This window comes from Eulemur rufifrons, chromosome 2, assembly GCF_041146395.1.
Source record: "Eulemur rufifrons isolate Redbay chromosome 2, OSU_ERuf_1, whole genome shotgun sequence".
NCBI lineage: Eukaryota > Metazoa > Chordata > Mammalia > Primates > Lemuridae > Eulemur > Eulemur rufifrons.
In genome coordinates this window covers 38,287,076-38,303,670 of record NC_090984.1, presented here as the reverse complement: position 1 = coordinate 38,303,670, position 16,595 = coordinate 38,287,076, and the positions used below count along the sequence as shown (strand labels likewise).

Sequence of the window (16,595 nt, the reverse complement as noted above, 5' to 3'; positions counted from 1 at the left end):
GAGACAGGAGGATCACTTGAGCCCGGGAGTTTGAGGTTGCTGTGAGCTAGGCTGATGCCACGGCACTCACTCTAGCCTGGGCAACAGAGTGAGACTCTGTCTCGAAAAAAAAAAAAAAAAAAAGACACCTATACTGGAATATTTACTGCAGCACAATTCACAATTGCAAAGGTGTGGAATCAACCCAAGTGTCCATCAATTCATGAGTGGATGGATTTAAAAAATGTGGTGTATGCAATGAGTGCATTGCGCACCGTTTGGGGAGTGGTAACACTTGAAGGTGCTGACTCGGGAAAGGGGGGGTGGGGAAAAAAATATGAAACTATTGTTTTTAACTTGCACTGTTCACGTAATAATTTATCATGAATATTTCCCATATTATTTCATATCATTGTACAAGAAATAATGTATATATTATGAGGACATACTGTATCTAACAAGATATACTGTTAGACTCTTTGATTCTGTAAAATTAAATAAAAAAAAAATAAATTAAAAAAAAAAATGTGGTGTATGTATACTCTGGAGTACTACTCAGCCATGAAAAAGGATGATTTAATGCCTTGTACAACAATTTGGATGGAACTGGAGACCATTATCCTAAGTGAAGTACCTAAAGAATGGAAAAACAAACACCACATGTACTTGCTATTAAACTAGAACTAACTGATGAGCACGCAAGTGCATAGAGGGAAGTAAAACTCAGTGGAAATCAAAGTGGGGGGGGCGGGTGGAGGGAAGAGGGGATGGGCAAAAAACTACATAATGGGTACAATGAACACTATCTGGGTGATGGGCACACTTATAGCCCTGACTTAAGCATTACAAAAGTGATCCATGTAACCAAAAACATTTGTACCCTCATAATATTTTGAAATAAAAAAAAAATACCCGCAAATCCCTATCAGATTCTATTCCAAATACGTACTCTCTGCCTCCTCTTTACTCACCCCAGATGCAATGTAGCTCTACCCGAACACTTGACCTGGACTATTCTGTCGGCCATAAAAATTGTTAAATTCTACTCACCCCAAATAAATATGGCTTTTTATTAGATCACTTGAATTCTCTCCCTCTCTTTTTCTCATTCCCCCTCTTTTCTATGAGCCCCCCCACCCCCCACAATAATAGGAAAAGTAACAGGAATTTCATTTCATGAGACAGTTCCTAATTAGTGAAGTCCTCTCAAAATGTCCATACATTTAACTTCCAAATACTAAATTGTGTTCTTACTTTAATGGAGGACATGACATAGTTTAGAAAACTTTGAAAAACTAGAAACAATTAATGACCTAATTACAATAAGTGTTTTCATCTATAAACATTGTATTCTCTACTCCCTAACCTTCAAGAAGGCCATCAATAATCGCCATCCATTCTACAGAACTATCCTTAGAGTAAAGAAATTCTTAATGAATGCTTAGGTGAAATAAAAGTCCAGGTAAATAATTTTTATTGCACACATTAACTTCATTGAATAAAGTTATCTTTCTTCAGACTATAGTAAAATAAGAAATTAGATTTTTTTTTTCTTAGTTTAACCAAATATTTATAACATCTCACCTCTAATTCCTCAGCCTGTTCTGCATTCTCTTCTTCTGAGCCACTGGTTTTAGGTAAATAAGTCATTTTTAATCTCAGATAACCTTTAACTCTTGATTTGTGACTGTAGGAAAGAAAATAATTATTCATAAAACTTTAACACTAGAAAGAAAGCATTCATTTAACAAGAGTTATTGAACACCTGCTAGCTACAAGGGGATCTATTAGGGGAGATTCAAAGACAAGCTCCAGTACGGAAGGTATCTAGGAAAAGGTGTACGTGGTGGAGAAAAAAGAAACACACAAATAAATAATTGTTATGCTATAAATAAGATGCTAAGAAAATTTCAGTGAAAGATCAGAGAGAACTTTAAGGAGAAGTTGGCATTTGAGCTGGGGCTAGAAGATTGGGGATCATTTTGATCTGTGGCAGTGGAGGGAAAGTCATGAGTGGAGAAAAGAGCAAAAACAAGGAAACAGATGGGAAATGTGGGGTGTAACTAAGGAAATGGCAGTAGCTGAGTTTGGCTGGATTATAGAATACATAAAGGGGAGCGTAGGAAGCAGGAATTGTCCAGATGATGAAATCATGCAAAATAACAGAACTTTTTAGACTTTGTTTTGCACACGTTGGGAAGCCATTGAGAGTTTTTGGGATAGAGAAAGCCACACTCAGAGATGTGCTTTAGGGATACTAATCTGACCATACTGTATTAGGTGACAGAAAAGTGGACAGCAAGGCCTGGTAACTGTCTGAAACTGCTACCTTTCTTTGACAGCTGTTTGAATCTGTCACACATTAATTTATCTAATCTATTTTCATATTGTATCTCCTCTTTAAATAATGAGGTATCTAAGCTAAAGGTTGCTGTCCACTGTAGTAATATGTTAAATGTTTTTAAAAACCTGTCCTTCATAATCTTCTAATTTAAGGCTTAATTCTATCTATTGCCTCCACCAATTCTAGCATCCTAAGATTTACTTTAAAAATCCTTGCTTGTCCTAGCTATCTATACAGATTTTTTTTTGGTGATTTTTACAGATGTCAGATATGTAACAATTACCCTTTGTACTTCTAGACAAGAGTCCTAATCCTTTTATTCTGTCTTCAAGAGATGACCTACTGTCCACCCCCATGCCTCCCTTAATCTTTTTAGTTGTTCTTCTCTATTTAGTTCTCAAGAATTTGGCAAATTTAGTGTACCCTTTCCTGAGTCAGTAAAATCCCCAATACTTATTTCCAAAGCTACTAACGTGGCTTGTGTCTTCATATTTTTAAGGGTGTGAACACTGACTTGTTGCTATAAAAGATGGTATAGAAAATATGCTCAGATAATGTCTGTTCAAAAGTTTCTCTACCATTATATTTTTCATGTCTTTCCAACTAGAAAATAAGCCTGGGGGTTTTGACTTAATGGAGCTCAAACAAAACTAGGAAAGTAGCATATTTTCTGTCTGCATAAAGTTTTTTTTTGCACTTGCAATAATATCCAATGCAGACAAAAGAAATAAATTGTTGTATTTTTTAAAGAAAAAGACACTAGAAAGCATTGGACAAACTGAAAAGCAGGCTACTAGAGCAATCAAATAAGAAAAAATATTTATTTAGTTATTCTTGGTAGGGAGATGTCACAATCAGTTTAAAATTAACGGAAGAAAAGAGATTTGCATTCCAGATTGCTATGAAAATTAAATATGTGACTTCTTTTATAGAGAATAAACATTAACACAGTGAACACTTTTTGTTTTGCTATTTATTTTACAAAGAGTAATTTTTAAAAATCATTTTTAAATAAAAAAATTAGTAAATTACTAAGTTCCAATAGTACATTTTTCAAATGCATTTTGTAGTTTAAGAAACAAGACAAATACGACTGTTTTCACAGATGTCCCTTCTCTGCTTTACTCTGACCTTTTTGACAGTATATCCACACACATGTTTTGACTAGATTTTATTTGATGATGTGGTACAGAAGATCAAAAGGAGTTTTATTTACAGCTTAAATTTTTTTTTTTTTTTTTTTGAGACAGAGTCTCACTCTGTTGCCCAGGCTAGAGTGAGTGCCGTGGCGTCAGCCTAGCTCACAGCAACCTCAAACTCCTGGGCTTAAGCGATCCTACTGCCTCAGCCTCCCGAGTAGCTGGGACTACAGGCATGCACCACCATGCCCGGCTTAATTTTTGTATATATATATTTTAGTTGTCCATATAATTTCTTTCTATTTTTAGTAGAGACGGGGTCTCACTCTTGCTCAGGCTGGTCTCGAACTCCTGACCTCGAGCAATCCACCCGCCTCGGCCTCCCAGAGTGCTAGGATTACAGGCGTGAGCCACCGCGCCCGGCCTACAGCTTAAATTTTAAAATTCTGATAAAAATCAAGTAATTCAGTTTAGGAAAATGAAATTTTAAGTATGTTATTCGGGTTTTAAACTCCAGTCTTCTCTCATGTTATTTTCTCTAAATATTTGAGTCTTCTAAAATACTTTTTCCTATTAAAGTATGCAAAATGTAGATAGATTTTTCTGAAATTAAATTTGTGCACGTCTAAGTTGGATATTGGTTTTAGATGAATTGATGCTTTTGATTTTTTAAAGCATAGTATGACAAAATTATATAAGCTTCAAGATATAAAATAAATATAAAATAAAGACAAATTTTAGCCTTCTAGTCTAATAAATATTAGGAACACAAATCTTTTCCAAAGGGGTGTGATTTGATAACTTTTCTGTATTTTCAGAATTTTTTGCAATGTGCATACGGCACCTCTTAATCAGAAATAACAATAAAGCTTTTAAAAAGATAATATAATATTTAGAAGTAGCTTATTTACAAAGGTTTAAACCTGAATTTCTAAAGAGGCTACTGTAAGGTATAATAAAGAGATAAAAAACTTAATATGCTATTATTTTATATGTACTGACCTTCTTGGGTGAAGAACAAAATCCTTGAATGTATATGGTCTCTCCATTCTTGGATTTTCTGTCTAGAATAAAACAGTGGGTTTTCAAGATATATCTATAACACCAAAAACATGTACTTTTCAAGTATATTCATGAACTATGCTAAGGCATAACTGAAGTTAGAAATGAGGAAAAAGTAGCTTTAGTTTACTAAAGGTTACAAATAGTAACTTGACAGTGCTTTCACTTTGCTGCACAATAGGAATTACAGCCAGCGTCACAACTCAGTCTAAAACTGGCTGAGCAGGTAGGCTGTGGAGCCAAAAGGAGGGTAAGAAGAGAAGTGGAAGCACAGTATAGAGTGGTTAGTACATTGGCACCCCCAAAAAATACGGAATATGTACATGTCAGCAGGTTGGCTTGGTTAGAGCATAGAGACAATTCTAGGAGAACAAACAAGTATACCACCTGGAAAGTAAGACTGGATTAAATATGTTATTGAAAGCTTATGATCTCTAAAGACTATAGAAAGCCAATAAATAAAAGACTGATTTAGAAGTATTTTTTCTCTTTTAAAAAGTTCAGTAGTGCTTTGTCTGTTTTCATTATCCTTCTCTGCTGTTTTGCATCGTTAACTACCTGTTCTGTCTTGAACTTTTTCCTTAAATTCTTGGGACACTGTTTCTTTTCCTGTCTCACTCCTCTGTCTTTTCCTTCTACCCTGATCCACCCATGCTGACTGGGGTTCACAGCTGGCCCTCTGCTCTCCTCTCTCTTATCTGGACAGCCCAACATTGTCAGAGATTCTGCTGTTACGTGGACAGTGTTTACCCTCAATCGTTCTAGTCCCTTTTCGCTACATAATTCATTTTTATGTCTCTGTCACCTGTTTACCTCAAACCTTCATTTTCCCTATTATCTATTGAAATTCAATATGTCCAAAAATAAATTTTTCATATTTCAAAACGTCTTTCTTCCTCACTTTTCCACGAGATGCCACCCTTATCTTCTAAGTTCAACTTGTACCATCTTTACTTTTTCTTTATTTTTCCAACCTCCATGTCAGACACTTGATCCAATAATGTTTTATTCTGAAATGTTTCCCGAATCTGTTTTCCTCCATTGCTATATGCGTAGTCCAGATTCTCAGTGTTTTACATTTATATTGTTGTAAACTATCTCAGTTTCCTTCTGTGAGCCTAGGCTCTCCCCACTCTGGTTATTCAGCAGAAGATTCCCCAACTGATCTTCCTTGCACAATGCTTTCATAACGCCAACACATTTCAGTGGCTTTCTATTTCTCACTGGGGTTCATGTAAGGAAATCTTAAAGAGCAAATTGAAATGGAAAACTGAGATGAGTTTTTAGAAAATAATATGCTTGAGAAATAAAAGCAGTATATATTTAATAAATAGAATATTTATATTAACTATATTATGTATATATAACTATTTATTAAATTAAAAAGAATAAACACAAAAAGCAAAATAATAGACACCTATACCAACCGGTAATGGATAAAGTGGAACATCCACTTGACCGAGGAAATCATCTCTTGTCTGTAAAAGAAAGAAGAAAAAAGAAAATTAGTAATATGCTTAATTCCTTTAGAAGCTTTTGATGAGACAGTGCCATCATTCACAAAAAATATGTAAGTTTTTTGTTTAATCCTATGCAGCATCAATGGAAATCTTATGCAGCATCAATGGAAAAAAAAAGTAATGTGGTACAATTTCTGGTAATGGTAGATTAACATATATCAGATTAATCCTTCAGATGATGATTATATACTCTGACAAAATATAGAAACAACTATTTTGAAAGCACAATAGAGTGACCAAAAACAAGCAGAAAATGGAGGGAAGTCAATCCTTGAAAAAAGAAATTGCACTAAGTACATGAAAAGATGCTAACCACTATTAGTCATCAGGGAAATATCAATTAAAATCATAATGCAGTAGCACTTCAAACCCTCAAGAATGGCTAAAATCGAAAAGTCTGACAATCACTCATATTGGTCAGAATGTGGAGCAATCAGAACTGTCTTACTCTATCACCAAGAAGTTGTATTCCTTGCTATTTTCCCAAGAAAAATAAAAACAAATATCCACTAAAATTCTTGTTCAAGAATGTTTATAGAATTTCATTCATAACAGCTCCAACTGGAAACTCAAATGTCCTTCAGCAGTATATGCATTTTATAGAATTACTCAGCAATGAAAAGAAATGGACTGATACACAAAACAACATAGATGAATCTCAAAGAAAAGTTTAATGAAAAAAAGAAGATACAAAAGAGTACATGCTATCTGATTCCATTTACATGAATTAGAGAAGAAACGAAACAGGGAGACTGGAAGAGCAGATGACAGCTGAGAGAGACATGAGAGTAAGTGAAAGTCCTAATACCAAATAGTAAGTACCCTCCCCACTCCAATGCCTTTTTCACTTGGCTCCTAGAATACTGGCAGACAAATATACTCTTCCTGGGAAAGAAGATTCCTGTATGTGAAGAACAGGAATTGATAGTAGGAAAATGTGTGCTCTCTTTGATTCTAACTGATGCTATTCGCTTCTGTGACTATGCTTGCTTTTAGTTGTTTGATAAATATAGTTAATCAGAATGAAAAACAGGGATAAGAGCAAAGGTAACTCCATGATAGGCTAGGCTTCCTGGATGTGAGAAGCTAACAGCCTAGTTCTGCTTCTGTATATATGGCTTGCTGGCTTAGTGCTTAGCGTAAGTGGAGCCATGGTAGGCTTCACTAAAGTAAAGGAAAATAAAGCCCCGGGGAGGTAACTGCAAGTTACTTCCTGATAAAGGGCTGGAGAGTCCAGGTGCCCTCCAACCAACTAAGTAGATAAGAAGGGCAAGACATGATCAGCGCATGAACGGCTTGTGCAGGGCGTGTGTTCCCAGTATCGCTTGTAACCAAAAACTAGAAGGTATGCAACAACAGTCCCCCACCCCCCGTCGGAGACCCTTCTCTTCCCCTAAATGAGGTTAACTACAACTGGCGCCAGCGTGAAAAGCCCGAAACTTAGAGTCAACCAATCAGGAGCCAACGCGATCAGCCACTTCTAAAAGAACAAATAAACTAAAGGGGGATGGAGTGCAGACCAGTATGTTGTGTGCAGACTAGTATGTCGTGTGCAGACTAACGTGTCGTGTGCAGACTAACGTGTCATGTGAAAACTAGCATACAGAAAAGTATAAAAGTTTAACCTTTACCCCAGGGCAGGGTCCTAGTTTGTGGAGAGGCCACTGCATTGGTGCTCTGGGACTTGGACCCTAGCTCGAGCTAGCCAATAAACTCCTTTGCCTTTTTGCAGCCTCAATGACTCTGCCTCTCTGTTCCTGGGGCCAAGGGGAACCGGCTTTAACATATGGAACAACGAAGCAACCCAGTGGAAAAAACCCTATAGATATTGGAGCCTGGAAGTCTTCCAATAAAATGACTAATTCTCTCTGCTCACCCCAAAGTGATGTCCACTAGTTAATAGCTGCCCATGACTAAAAATCTTCCAATAAATATTGGAATATTATACATTATGGAGTGTCATGGACTACTTCTTAAAATCTCTTAACTTATAAATCTTTTCTATAGTTTCAGTCCCCATTGGAGAGGCAGTGCTGGTTACTGAAGGAAAGAAACATATCCCATCCCGTCTCTCTAAGACATCATCTGTTTTTATTGTTCCATGTTCCTTGTTCATTGGTTGTCTTTGTGAACAAAAGTACAGAACGAAAATCCCACATAGTGAGAATTTCCTTGTCTCAAGTACCGCTGGTGTATAAAAATACAATTTAAATATTTCTTGCAACATGTTGTCTTCCTTCTTTAAAGCAAATGATCTCAAATGAGTTTCTTCTATACAAAATGAAATGATTCCAAATAACTGTGTTTTCGATATTTGAAGAATGAACAAAGTTTCCAAACTAAAAATCAATATGCATGGTCTCAGAAGGAGACAGAGAATATGAAACTGGGAACTACCCTGGCAAGTCTGGGACATATGGTTGCTACAAATATAGGACAATTAGAGGTTCTTTTTCCATTTACAAAGGAAAAGGAATAGTTTTAAACTCATTCCTATGAAAGCGAGTCAGTCTGTGATGTTCATTAATATTTCCCTAGCCAAACAAAATTGTTCCAAATTCGGAATATCAAGCATTTCTTTGCAAGAGTTATTTCCTATATTTGAAGTGCAATGCAGCCTACTTCATAAAACAAATTTGCATTTGGTAAAATACAAGTAATTTAAGAATGCCTGAAAATCTGAAAAAGAATTTAGAACACCAGGTGATTTTAAACAGGACCATCTGTACTGGGCATAGTTTAGTCAGTAAATAATACTTTTTCTAATATTTTAATCACATTAATTTCAGTTTCTTAAAACAATTTTAAGTACATTAAAAAAGTCAAATTGCTACTTTTGTCAAAATTTCAATTAGAACTATAGAGCTCTAATTTTAGGAGAACAAACTCTTATTAACTTTGATAAGGATAAATAGTGGCTGAATGTTCTGCTTTAAGAGAATCCAATGCAACAAAAAATCAGAATTTTAAAGACAGTTAAGTTAAAGTGTCACAGCTTTGCAGAATCCCTTCTTTAAAAAGAGTTTACATTAAGTCTGAGTTACAAATAATTTCCCAAGGTAAATCTATTGTATAAAAAAATTATTAAAGGAAGAATCACTTCTTTACGACCAGAACACAAAAATACAGCCCAAGTTTTCTGCTGTAATGCCAAACTTTTTGTTTCCATCATGCTTTTTAATCAGTGAAAATGAATTTTATACACGAACATTAAATATAATATAGTTTATAGTTTTTCAGTTTTCAAACTTAGCTATCAGCACTTTTTTAACTGATTTTTAAAAGTAATTTTAGAACATAGTAACACATACACAGGGCACAAAATTAAAAAGGAAATAAAAGAGTTCCTAGCCTCCGGTGATCTAATTCTACCCTCTGTCCTTACAAGAAGCAATAGCTGTTATTTTTTTTGTGTATGTCTGAGTATCCTGTCAGAGTCTTCTTTGACATACTGTTATGCATCAATATTGTCTCTAATACTTTGTCCAAATATCAAGTACATATAGAGATGCGTTACCTTCTTAATGGTTGTATGGCATGCCATTATAAGGAATAACAAAATTTATTTAACTAGTTTCCTATTGGTAGACATTTAGATTGTTTCTAATCTTTTGCCATTATAAACAATACCTCAATCAATAAACTGGTATTTATCATTTTGCATTTTGCATATATAGCCAAGATAATTTTTATTTTGTGGAATAAGAAAGACTAAAGTAAACTAATCTGAAATAGAAACAAGTCTCAATGACGGATTGGCTGCTACAGAGGGAAACATTTTTCTGAGTGAGCCAAAAAGTATATAAAAGTTTAAGTTACTTTTTTCTCAAAGATAAGATCAAGATCAAAGATTCAAGATCAAGAGGCTTGCATTTGTATGAATATTTTAATTATTGCCCATAACTATTGTCTTCACAGAGCTGTTTTCAAATCCTTTATGTGCAAATGTCATGATTTCTCTGTATAGATCATCTAATTCTCAAGAAAAAAAAGAATTGGAACAGACAGTAAGAAAAGAAATTGAATAAACATATAGCCATAATTAATCATATTACTTAAATTAAGCTAAGAGATCAAGAGATACTTCAGAGATCATAAAAGACCAGAGTTAAAAATTCTGAAGTTGAAACACTAAAACTGAAATTATCTAAGAACCTCTTTAAGGTGGACTTTAAACTTTCATTCTTCTAAGAGGTTAAATGTTTTCTTGATTTGGACCCATAAAAAGTAGATATTTTGAGGGCCAGGTGCAGTGGTTCACGCCTATAATCCTAGCACTCTGGAGGCTGAGGCAGGAAGCTTGCTTGAGGCCAGAAGTTTGAGACCAGCCTGAACAAGAGCCAACTGCCACCCCAATATCTACTAAAGATAAAAAAATTAGCTGGGCGCTGTGGTACACACCTGTAGTCCCAGGTACTCAGGAGGCTGAGGCAAGAGGATTGCTTGAGCCCAAGAGTTTGAGGTTGTAGTGAGCTATGATGACGCCGCTGCACTCTACGTGGGGTGACAGAGCAAGACTTTTTGTCTCAAAAAAAAGTACATATTTTGACAAAGAGGATACACATGTGATTCTCTAAGAAAAATAAGCAGAATTCATATAAATGGATCATTTATAGTATTTAAAAAATAAAGTAACCATATATTTTCTGCTTGCAGATTTTATAAAAACCATTATTTTAAATGAATATCCTGGCCAAGCATGGTGGCTCAGGCCTATTATCCCAGCATTTTGGGAGACCAAGGTGGGAAGATTACTTGAGCCCAGGAGTTCAAGACCAGCCTGGGCAACATAGTGAGATTTTTGTCTTTAAAAAAAAAAAAAAATTGGCCAGCCATGGTAGCATGCATGCCTAGCTACTCAGGAGGCTGAGGTGGGAGAATTGCTTGAGCCCAGGAGTTGGAGGTTGCAGTGGGCTATATGAACATACCACTGTACTCCACTCCAGTCTGGACAACAGAGCAAAACCCTGTCTTTAAATGAATGAATGAACACCCTTCCTCTCAAAATCCAATCCATACTATATGGACTCATACTACATACTAAATATAGATAGATAGAAAAAAGGATTATTAAAACCATTGAAAATTTAACTGTTTTCTAAGGTAAGCCAATTTTATTAAATCAAACTGCATTTGTATAGCTTCTGCTTTCGTACTTACTTATAGACTTGCTGTATACTATGACCTGCTTATTTTAAACATTTTTCTAGAAGTTCAAGATTTGTTGATTTAATTTTTTAGTATGCCAAGGGTGAAATGGTATAGGTAAACAGTTTAATCTGATGTGTGCTATAAAATCATAGTGCTATGTGAACTGGGTATCTTTGCATAAAGTGACATTCAATGTCCCAAGCTTGTGATTAGCTCAGTGCCCAGCCTATCTGGTAGAACTGACTATCAGACACAAATTGTACAGTCAGCCCTCTGTATCCACAGGTTTTGCATCTGTGGATTCAACCAAACAGGGATTGAAAATATTTGGAAAAAAAAAACAATGAAAAATAATACCAAAAAATACAGTACAAAAATTATTTCTATAATATAGGTTATGTGCAAATATTATACCATTTTATTTAAGGGACTTGAGCATTGCCAATTTTGGTAGCTGCAGGGGACCTGGAACCAATCCGCCCTCTCCCCAGCAGCACCAAGAGATGACTGTATTATTTTGTTCTTTGACAATAGCTTCACACTACTTGAAAATTCTACAGCTCTTAGTAACCATGACATGTTTAGAGAGATTTTTACCTAATAGACTGGGGTGGGGTGGGAGTCAGGAGAGACCACTCTCTAAATCAGTTTCAGTTTGAATTATCTTCCTCTGAATTTCAGTTTCTTTGGAGTTCTCCACTTTTTAATTATCACAGACTTGTGAAAACAGATGATATTTACCTTGACAAGTTTATCTTTACATGCTTTAAAGTTTCATTTGTAATTTACTGTGAGGATTTAAAAATATAAACCATTTCTAAATGTGTTACAGAAAAGAAGGAATCTGAAGTAGAGAAGGGGTAACAGGAATCAGAGGTGGTGTACTGAATATGAAAAGGACTTTGTAATTATTTTCAAAGTTAAAGTTTAATATATCCAACACTTTTAGAAGCAATTTCATATTGTAAGTTCCTAAACTAGATGACTGTAAAAAGTGAGAAAAAGGGTTTGCATTTATTTCAACTTTCCTTCCACCTCTAAAAAGGGGAGGAGCTCTCTCATTGTTTTAAATTGATATTTCTAAACAAAGGAAAATGACAGGAGGACTAAATGTGTAAAGTTATAATTTAACCAGGAAATGCCCACAGCTAGATACTGATAAAATGGATAAAGCTTTTCCTTTCAGAAAGAAAAGTATTCAACTCTTGATGGAAAATAGTCACAGAGATTCACACTTCTGAACTCTAATAAATTATACTGATGTTTTCTTTCTAGAAATGTCTGCCAAACTATCAAGGAAAGAAAAAGGTAAACTTTTGAAGAGATGGAAGCTAATATTCTCTGGAGAATTCTCTGTGCAGTTTAAATCAGAAACTAAATTCGTAGATGGCTGCCACTGTTGCAGAAGATACAGTGACTTCAATTCTAAGAAACCAAAGAGTGGAGCTGTGTAAAATCTCGGATATTTAATTTAAAAACAAGCAACTGTGAAAAGATGAACTTTAAAATGGGTAAGCAGAAGACCATGACTTGAAGTGGATAAAGGAAAGCTGCAGTAGGTGAGAAAGGTAGGCTAGAAGCTTCTGCTTCCAACATAGAGTTGCAAGATTCAGGTTGAACTTGAGTGTGTGTCAGAATCACCTGGTAGGCTTTTTAAAGACAGATCACTAGGCCAGAATTTCTGATTTGTTAGATCTGGGATGGGACCTGAGAATTTGCGGTTCTTGCAAGTTCTCACCTTGAGAACCACCACTCTATTCAATTCTTGGAGAAAACCAGGAAGAGTAAACGATTGTTCACAGCTGATGATAAACGAGCAGGACATCTAAAGATGGTCATATAATTGGGATACTTGGTTAAACCAAGATCAAAAGTTTATTTCCTGCAGGACTTTAAGAAGTTAGATTTACCACTGTGCATTGTGATATTCCAAGATACAGCACGTGGCATTATACAAACTTATTTGTCGATGGGATAGGTTTTATATGAGGTATTTTGTAGACTGGTGAGGAACACATTTCAAAAATACTGGTCCAGAGGAAAAGCCATACATTTCTTAGCCTGGGATTCTAGGCCCTCTGCGTTTGTTTTTCCAATCCACCTTGCAGCCTTATCTGTTAATATAAGCCTCCTTAATAGCTGAAAAAAATCCTATATTTTGCCATCTCAAACTCACTCTGCACCCTCTTCCTGGAAAGTTTCTTTCTCATCTCTGCCTGTATAAATCCTATCTGCTTATGAGGCCCAGCTCAATGCATTTTAATGAAAATTTTCCTGATGAGACTAAATTGCTAATTTCCTACTCTGTAATTCTCCTTCACCTTGTATCTATTTAACATGTGTTCTCTTCCACTCCAACTACATGGTAAATTCCTTCAGGTCAACAAATGTTAGTGACAGGCTTCTATAGCTAGGCTCTGTGCTAAGTGTGGAAGGATGTTTCTGATATCATGGAGTCTACAGTCTTGCATGGTTGACAAATATGCACATATAACTAAATCATGTGTAAAAATTATAAAGGAAAAGCACAAAATTTCATGGATGTATATAAGACAGGGATGAAGGAAAACTTTGTTCTTTGTTATATCCCAATGCGTCTTGCTTTTATAGATATTTAATACTGAGAGATAAATTCTTTTTTTTTTTTTGAGACAGAGTCTTGCTTTGTTGCCCGGGCTAGAGTGAGTGCTCACAGCAACCTCAAACTCCTGGGCTTAAGCGATCCTATTGCCTCAGCCTCCCGAGTAGCTGAGACTACAGGCATGCGCCACCATGCCCGGCTAATTTTTTCTATATATATTTTAGTTGGCCAGATAATTTCTTTCTATTTTTAGTAGAGATGGGGGTCTCGCTCTTGCTCAGGCTGGTCTCGAACTCCTGACCTCAAGTGATCCACCCGCCTTGGCCTCCCAGAGTGCTAGGATTACAGGCGTGAGCCACCGTGCCTGGCTGAGAGATAAATTCTAAATTAGTTTTTTTTTTTAATTGAAATGGCATGACTTTATGGTGCTGTATCATCTCTGTCTCAGTTAATCCCTCCTTTGTAAAAACTAGCTATTTAGACCTGAGGAAGTACTCTGTGATGTGGAGGGAATTTACCAAGAAGAAAATAGTAATGGTTCTACCGTTATGAAAATAAATCAGGAATTGTGACAGGAAACGCTACAATATCAGAAGTAGATGATACCAGATTTCCCTTGACTTTTCCGGCACTAGACTTTTTAAGTTCCATTTGCCCTTTTCCAAAGGGTCAGTATGTTCCACAGAGTTGGAGCAATAATCGTAAGGGTTAAATGACCTGCTCAAATCCCTGCAATCTGACTGCCTTCTTCAACCTGGCCTTGACTTTAGCTTTCTGCCACCAGTTTGATAACTGGTAATGTTTGAGCCTGACACTGGATTATTGATTCCCTGCCCATGTTTTTCACAGCTCTGACTATGCCTTATGTTTCCAGATCATTTCTTGGCTTTCCTGCTGCAGGGACTGAACTATGCTTTCTTCAAGTTGTGGGAAGTTGTCTTCCTTACAGAGTGGCCCAAGCTTTCCCCTACACACTTGTCCCCGGCTGTCCCCAGCTGTTCCTGACCTCTCCTGCCCTCTAGTGGCCACGAGCCACACTCCCATCCTTGGCATAAGGAATCCACCACTTGGAATCTGCACAGAGTTGGTAAAGTTTGACAGATCAGAATATTTTACATGAATCTCTATTGTTCAAGTTCGACGATATTAAGCCCTAATTCTATTGATACTACCCCAAAATTAAAATACATCCATGAGAGGTGAAATGCACAACTCAAGTGGATTTAGATTCAGATAAAACTACCCCATTTCATAGTTTATATATAAGAACGTTTAAACAATGTTTAAAAAGGAAGGTTAAAAACAATTCCTAAGCTTTTCCGCATGGTGAAAGGCCCAGCAACATACTGCACATATAGGAAGTCATTATTTAGCTCATCATTAGGTCGTTAGATTTATTGCTCCAGATTCCAGTTATAATCATCCTTAAAGGTTACTGAATCTGAAATTTATAAACTACTGAACTTCACACTAAATTTTTTTTCTGTGTATTAAACAGCACTAGCATTAGTAGGTGTAAAGAACACTGTCAAAAATTCAGGATTTGTCAAAGCTGAAGCTATTCAACTCTTTGATCCTTCTTTAATAATTTCAAACCATCTTATCTGTATGTTCTTTGTCTTCCTTGCCTAGATTGCCCCATCAAAATATTGGGATAATGTCTTCTAATCTTTGTATTTCACAACAAAAGACATTTTAAAAGCAAAATATGTTTGTTATATTTTCAATAGTCATTTCCTTAATCATCAACAAATAATATTAAGCACAAATCATGCACAGTAATCTATGAAAACAAAGATTTATTCTCAGTGCAATGTACACGAGTGGGTATAAAGATTGTACATAAGGTCAAAGAATATTTCTAAACAAACAAAATAATTATCAAATAATTCCCAAAGTAGCTTTTCTTCTTTTTCTCTTTCTCTCTCTCTTTTTTGTAAACCTTGGTACGAGACTACTTTAGGTAGTGGCAGAAAAAAAATGTTTTCTCTAACAATTTTTACTTTTTGAAATGAATAGCCGTTTCTCAATTTTTTTTAAAAAGTCAGAATTAGAAATTGATTATTCTTATAATTTGATTACCTGGTTTTCTGATCAAATGTAAGTTTAGCTGATCTATAAACAGCTTTTAAAATTTCCCCCAGGGTCAAAAACTCATGTAATTTTTACTGAAGAATATAATGTATCAATGAAAACAGGAAAAAAAAAAAAAAGGAAGTGGGTTACTGTTGTTTAAGAAAATAAGAACTCAATGGATCCCTTTAAAACCAACATTTTTCTTGCTTAAATATTAAGGCAGGTACCAGTGGAGAAAAATAAGGCTATTGGGACGTGGCTCCACTCCTTCAGCCACAAGCACCAAATACTGCAGCTATAGGAGCCTTCCTCCTACACTGGAGCATTGTCAGAGTTGCAGGAGCATCAGTGCCCTGTGGCTGCAAACCTAATGTTCTAGAGGAATCCTATCTGACAGAACTTTCTGCAATAATGGAAATGTTCTGTATCTGTGCTGTCCCATGCAGGTGCCACCAATCACATGTAGCTATTCAGCATTTGAAATGTATCTAGTGCAAAGCGGGTTCTGAATATTAAATCTGATATAATTTAAATTAATTTAGACCTCATTGGCCACATGTGGCTTCGGCTACTATATTGGACAGTGGCATTTTAGGAAATTTTTAAGTAAAACAGTACTTTCTGGCTTGCAGATTTTATTCTTAGTGCTTGCCATCCCTGGGATTCAGACATGTCTCCAGAGCTGACTGATTCCCTACCACACTGTATTCAGAATCACAATTCCACTTTTTTCTTTTTTTAAC

The 16,595-nt window shown here is 35.8% G+C and overlaps 1 protein-coding gene across 2 annotated transcripts in view; it reads right to left on the bottom strand.

The window, feature by feature from the left end:
* NEDD4 (NEDD4 E3 ubiquitin protein ligase) overlaps positions 1-16,595 on the bottom strand; it is a 65,469-nt gene that overhangs the window by 34,196 nt on the left and 14,678 nt on the right. The window contains exons 2-4 of one of the 2 annotated variants that reach the window (XM_069459562.1): positions 5,952-6,002; positions 4,465-4,526; positions 1,564-1,666 (exon numbers count right to left, since the gene is read on the bottom strand). In XM_069459562.1, the coding sequence (XP_069315663.1) occupies positions 1,564-1,666; positions 4,465-4,526; positions 5,952-6,002 (216 nt within the window). The remainder of the gene's footprint in view (positions 1-1,563; positions 1,667-4,464; positions 4,527-5,951; positions 6,003-16,595) is intronic. The other variant, XM_069459569.1, reaches the window with a different exon arrangement.